Source organism: Etheostoma spectabile, chromosome 15 (assembly GCF_008692095.1).
Source record: "Etheostoma spectabile isolate EspeVRDwgs_2016 chromosome 15, UIUC_Espe_1.0, whole genome shotgun sequence".
Taxonomy (NCBI): Eukaryota; Metazoa; Chordata; class Actinopteri; order Perciformes; family Percidae; genus Etheostoma; species Etheostoma spectabile.
The window spans coordinates 3,743,043-3,749,238 of NC_045747.1; the positions used below are offsets into that span (position 1 = coordinate 3,743,043).

At 40.8% G+C, this 6,196-nt stretch overlaps 3 protein-coding genes across 4 annotated transcripts in view; 2 read left to right on the plus strand and 1 right to left on the minus strand.

The window, feature by feature from the left end:
- Positions 1 to 2,511, minus strand: part of dctn5 (dynactin 5) — a gene marked incomplete at its 5' end in the record, with an annotated part of 4,246 nt that extends 1,735 nt beyond the window's left edge. The window contains 4 exon segments of the mRNA XM_032536512.1: positions 1,501 to 1,612; positions 1,799 to 1,917; positions 2,047 to 2,115; positions 2,285 to 2,511. Of these exon segments, the coding sequence (XP_032392403.1) occupies positions 1,501 to 1,612; positions 1,799 to 1,917; positions 2,047 to 2,115; positions 2,285 to 2,332 (348 nt within the window).
- Positions 1 to 5,249, plus strand: part of hapstr1a (HUWE1 associated protein modifying stress responses a) — a 17,114-nt gene extending 11,865 nt beyond the window's left edge. The window contains exon 6 of the mRNA XM_032536507.1: positions 5,195 to 5,249. The gene's annotated coding sequence lies outside the window, so the exon portion shown is untranslated. The remainder of the gene's footprint in view (positions 1 to 5,194) is intronic.
- The window catches only part of ndufab1b (NADH:ubiquinone oxidoreductase subunit AB1b), a 4,685-nt gene continuing 1,313 nt past the window's right edge, over positions 2,825 to 6,196 (plus strand). For both annotated transcript variants that reach the window (XM_032536517.1, XM_032536516.1), the window contains exons 1-3: positions 2,825 to 3,059; positions 4,145 to 4,264; positions 5,063 to 5,150. In XM_032536517.1, coding sequence (XP_032392408.1) covers positions 2,907 to 3,059; positions 4,145 to 4,264; positions 5,063 to 5,150 — 361 coding nt within the window. In that variant the 5' untranslated portion in view covers positions 2,825 to 2,906. The remainder of the gene's footprint in view (positions 3,060 to 4,144; positions 4,265 to 5,062; positions 5,151 to 6,196) is intronic.

Below are 6,196 nucleotides of genomic sequence, written 5' to 3' on the forward strand. Positions count from 1 at the left end.
TTCCCTTGGCCTTTGGAATTAAAATAACCCCCAATAATCACCCCCCATCGTCATCATCATTTCCTATATTTTTTTGAATTAAGGCATTTAGATCAATTTCCAAAAGATTTTTTATTCCTCTTTTTAATCAACTTAAGCATGGGTGTGTAACCTTATGCAAGCCACTGTGCGTAACTCTCCACACCGGCAGGTCACGGTAGTCTGTATTCCTCATTCAAAATGGGAAACCGGAACACTGTCAGGGATTCAAGACGCTCTGCTAATTTGCCAGTTAGCACATTAACAACACAACCCGCTGTTGGAAGAAGAAATTATATTTATTGTGCGCTAGCAAACAATCACATAATTACAAAACGTTTCTGCTAATGAGTTAAAAGGCTAAAAATAAATTCTTACCTGATATAACAAGTTTGTTTTTGATCGCAGGCCCTCACTTCCGTTTCTCTTCTCATGCACTGATTCGCTTAAGCTGAACAGCCATCAGAGTGACGTCGCGGATTCAACGTGCTCAATCGGCCGAAAAGCCGCCGACTTGTGCCAACGGTGTGGAACACAACGCAAAAACTAGGACGACGGCGCTCAGCGACGGCCCGACATTGGCCAACGGACGACCTTCAGTCCGGTGTATCAGGGCCTTAAAGGAAACTTTGAAAACATTTGTCGGGACTGTATGTAGGGAATCACATCTGTACCAACAGTCACAGTAACAGCGAACACACGTGTGTGGTACAAAATACCAAAAAAGTTATATAATACTTTAAACATAAACTCAGATGAAGACAATAAGAATTATAGGGATATTGCTTTTATATAGTGGCAATTATTCCCAGAGAGAGTTTAGATTCCGGGCCCAAAATCAAGCATTTGTGTTTTTGACTTTATTACCATAATTGGGTGGGGAGAAAGCTATGCCTCTCCAGCTTCTCCCGGAGCTATAGTGTGGCCAGTGCGTCGGCATGCAGACCGTGGTGAAGGACAGTATCAATTAGGTGATTGAGACAAGAAAGTCTCCTATATGGTTCCAGGGATGTTTGGGCTCTGCTAATATCTCAGGGCACTTACCTGTTGTTTTACTTTTATTTACTATACACTTTTTGAACTACAAATAAATTATGCATAATTATGCACACATACCAGACTTCTCGGTTTATATAAGCATTTTAAATGCAGCTTTTTTAATTGTGGAATCTAGCCGGGCAATGAAAATGAAATGTAATTTGCTCAACTGTAATAACATTTAAAATGTTTAATTAAATGTGTTCCTTTTTATATTCCATCCCAGGTCTGTGCCTGCTCAAAGCAGCCTTCCTGCAGTTTGCTGCTGCTCAGTTAATCTGAACATGACTACCATGTGACTGTTTTACCACAGGCAAGAGGAGACACTGATTCTGTTTATGTCCCCTCTCACTGTGGCAGAACTTTGTCTCCATTATCATGTTTCCTTTTGTTGCTTAGTTGTGTGTGTGTGCGCGAGTGTGTGTGCACTTTCATTCCACTCACTATGACACAGTTCTTGCCGATGTGGACGTAGGAACCAATCTGTGCTGCGTTGACCACACAGTCCTCCTCAATGAAGACATGGTCTCCGATGTGCAGCGGGAAAAACGCCACCCTGGAGGGAGCAATAGAGGGTGGGAGCAGAAAGAGATGAAGTTCAGGTGTTATGGGCACAAAGCAAACAGAAATGACGTACACATACACCTTTCATTTTGATTAGAGCAGAAACAATTAGCCAATAATTGATAAATTGACTGAATATCAATCTGCTACAATTTGTCATTAGAAAAGGATGCTTTACCCTTTGCTGAACTTTTTGAAAGGAGGTCGAATGACGCTCCGGCTCTTCACCACACAGTGTCTGCCCACCCTGACATTAGCCAGGTCTCCTCTGATGATGCAGTCATTCATGACAATAGTCTGGAAGAGAACACACACACACAGTAAGGTATAGCACAGCCAAACAGAGTACACTGACAACAACATAACTGCCCGGACAGAACGCTGTACACTACACTGTCAGGCAGGTCTGTCTTTGTTTTTCCTTACTTTGCCATTGAGTACGATGTTTTGACTCCCACACAGCACTGACTGTCTGCTCACTTTGTTGCCAGAAGCCTGAAATACAACGACAGAGATGGTTAATATTTGAAAAAAAAGTGTGTCTTTACGGTCTATCTAAACTGAGCCCAAACAATTAGCTCAGTTATCCAACGCCCCGTTTAGCTTCGGTTAGCTACATAGCCTACGAGTAGCTAGCTAACAACGGCTTAAAATCACATATTACCGTCTCAATGTACTCTGCTTTATTGTACAGTATTTCCGACAACTCCATGGCTGGGGATAAATATAAGATATATTTATAATAAAAAATAGTTAAGACAGTGGGACTGGGGATAACTCAGCAAAAATATTCTGTTCTGCTGTCAGCGCCCAGCTTTTCTTCTTCTGCAGACTCTACGAATGGCTTTTCAGACAATATCAGTTGAGTGCCAAATCATCGATGGATTTCGTTGAGCCCAACCATAGACCGTTAATATGAGCCCAACAAATGAAACAGTCCAATGGCATTTATATTTGAGTTATATTGTATACTAATTATAAATGTAGTAGTATTTTTGCTCCACCATATCATTTGGTAAGGTCATTATTAAACAGATGTACTAATCCGTTATTGATTGGTCTTCCCTGAGATTAATTCTATTTCCTCTGCAATTTTGCATTTTAGCTTTTATCAAAGTCAATGTTTATAGTTTTTCTTTTTTGATTGTCTGTTTACAAAAAAAAAATGTTGACAGGACAAATTAAATAAAGATGCAAAATATGGACATCTTGAGTTGTGCGCATGCGTGACCCCGTTTCTTCTTCGCCTTGCACGCTGGGAACCACCAGAGTCACTTTTCTCCGTCATGGCGGCCCGTGTCCTGCAGCAGTGTGTCCGCACGCTCGCCCGGCCCTCGCTGAGGCTTTCCTCCGGTAACGTGGCTTTCAGAGCCGCCGTTCACCGACCTCTATCCTTTGCCGCAGACAGCCGGAGGACGCGGTGGGTCGGTCAGAGCAGGGTGAGTCTCCGGTAACATTGAACAGCCGTGGCCTAGCGTCCGTTCGCTGCTGTGACCTACCGACGTCTTTCAAAACTGTCAGGCTAACCTAGCCCGCTTAACGTGCATGATGGCATGCAAGCAGTTTATTTTACAATGAGTTAAAAAATCTGTTGGTGTGACATCCTGCCCGACGTCCACAAAACTTGTAAAGTTATATTTTTGATGACACAACAGCCATGTTTTGCTTGTTTGCTAGCTAGCTAGCTAGTTAGCAAAGTAGGTGAGTTCACTGACACATTTGTGTTGTTGCCAATCTGGAGCCATATGGACGATGCTTAAATGTAAACCTAATCGCCTTAGAGGTCACAATAAGGATTATATCAAGTTAAAAGTTATTATGCATAATGCAAGTTATATATTAGCCTACCTAAAGTCAGCAAAGACGATGGTATTTATATATTTATAGCACATTTCATTAAATGGAACCTTAACAATAGAGGGATGAATACAAGAAATGTAAAATTGGGACCGACATAGTTGGGACTGATCTCAGGTCATCAGGTAGTTTGTTTCACAAAGCAAAAAGTACCCTCACTGGATCTCTTTTCAGTATTGTTAAAAAACATCACCTGATAATCTAAGTAATCTGTTGAGTAAGTCATACATTATTAGTATTGTAAAGTCAAAGCATATAAGTGCTTTTAAAAACTATAAAGTAGGAATTTAAAGTTGTTTTTGTATTGCACTAGGAGCTCGAAGTGAAGGCAAGTACTGGAGTAAGGTGTTCAGGTTTGCTTGTAGCTACTGCCTGTTATTTTTCAGCACAACCCTGGAAAGAGTGTTACTGTACTGTAACCTGTTGGGTATTAATGCGTGAATAAGAGTGTAATGGTACTCTGCTTAACAAGCACTCTTGAGCTACAGCCTTCTAACATTGTGTGCTAACATTTTGACCCACAGGTGGAAAGAGCATACGTAGCTTCAAGCTAATTCAGGCGCTGGTTCCTCTTTTGTGATCACTACCTCTTTCCCCTTTGTGGCTTTCCATGGCTTTTGTCCGCCTCATCATCCCGGCTCCTGACCTCTGTTCTCCTCCTCCTTAGATCCCTTCAGTGGGCGTATTGTGCCGACAGTATGGGGACCTGCCCCCCCTCACCATAGAAACCATCAAAGACCGTGTCATGTATGTCCTCAAGCTCTACGACAAGATCAACCCTGAGAAGGTGAGAGAGAGAAAGTGTCAACTAGCGTAGAAAATCAGGTCTGCATTCACTGAAAGCTAAAACAAGCAATACATTGTGAACAATGGATGTGCTGTGTCTGTTACATGTGGTTACATGTGATAATGTTCTTGTTTTTAAAAAATGTGGAGAAAAAACAATTCTTTTGAATTTGAATATTTTATATTGGATCTATTTATTATCAATTTTGGACCTGCCTAAACAGTGATTTTATTATAACATGCAAATATGACATGGAGTTCTTCTTTGGTGTATGTGAGAGTAGGGCTCAAATCAAATATCCCGATATTGATACCGCAACAATATCGTAGTGTTGACTATTGGTGCTTTCACAAAAATATTTACACAATGAGATGTTTAATACATAATCATCAGTAATGTGGATGTAGTTACTAAGTGGGTAAAGGCAAATAATAGAACAGTTCCAACAGTCTGGTAAGTTCAGAAAATGATATAACTTTACTCTAATGCAGCCTTCAAAACCAGGAAAAGACGATACTTATATGCCATATTATATCCAAAATCTAAAATTACATCTAGTCTCATATCAATATATTGCCCAGCTCTGTGAGAGGCTGATAAAGTACGCTTTGTTTCACTTTGTGCTGTAGACAGATAATCCAGCTAATTAGACGTAATCATTGATAAATACTCGTCAGCGTCTGCTGGTATTATCTATGATTCATATCCAGACAGAGCTAAACGTGGCTCAATATGCCATCCTCTTCTGTTCAGAGTCAAATGGCATTTCTAATGTTCGTGTTACTTCCTGCTCCACAGCTGCAGACAGCCTCCCACTTCATGAAAGACCTGGGTCTGGATAGTTTGGACCAGGTGGAGATCATCATGGCCATGGAGGATGAGTTTGGTGAGTCAGCAGGTCGTGTAGCTGCTAGTCTGTCAGGGGCGCAGTTTCGTGTGTGTGTGTGTGTGTGTGTGTGTGTGTGTGTGTGTGTGTGTGTGTGTGTGTGGTTGTGGTGTGTTGTGTTTGTGTTGTGTGTTGTGTGTGTGTGTGTGTGTGTGTGTGTGTGTGTGTGTGTGTGTGTGTGTGTGTGTGTGTGTGTGTGGTGTGTGTGTGTGGTGTGTGTGTGTGTGTGTGTGTGTGTGTGTGTGTGTGTGTGTGTGTGTGTGTGTGTGTGTGTGTGTGTGGTGTGTGTGTGGCCTCTTGAATCACTGACGTACACTTTCTTCCTCCACAGCAGAATACCCCAACATTGCAGTCCTGTAAATCTCCAAAACAAACTTTTCATGAGCTTAATAAAACAGATCTGTGTTAGGTGCATTGTTTTCCCCAGATCCGTTTTTTTTTATTGCTTAAGAAGTATTATAATAATGGTGCAATCTTAAATCAATTAATTTATTGGTCGATCAACAGAAAAACAAATCTACAACTATTCTGATAATCAATCGTTTAAGCTTTTTTTTTTTTTTTAAATCAAAAACTTTTGGTCGCAGCTTCTCAAATGTAAGGATTTGCTGGTGTTTTTATATCATTGCAAACTGAATATCTTTTAGATTATGGACTAACAATGATTATGGAAAAAAAAAGACACCTGATAAAAGGGATTCACTATTTTTTTTATTTTTTTTACTCATTTTGTTGACCAATCAATTAATAAATTCACTCACGCCACTGGGGTGGAACAGTAGATATGACACATACCTTCGGTGTGGGAGACCTGGGTACTGCAATAAATCATCTTATGTGTCCCTGACCAAGACACACTAAATCTATAGTGTGTGTGTGTGTGTGTGTGTGTGTGTGTGGCTTTTGGATAAAAGCGTCAGCTAAATGAAAAACAATCGTTGGTTGCCGCCCTCTGTCTTGATCCTAACACTTAACCCTTGTGTTGTCCTCGGTTCAACGTCACCCATTTCAAAGTGTTTTATATTAGATTTCTTTCAACCAAATTG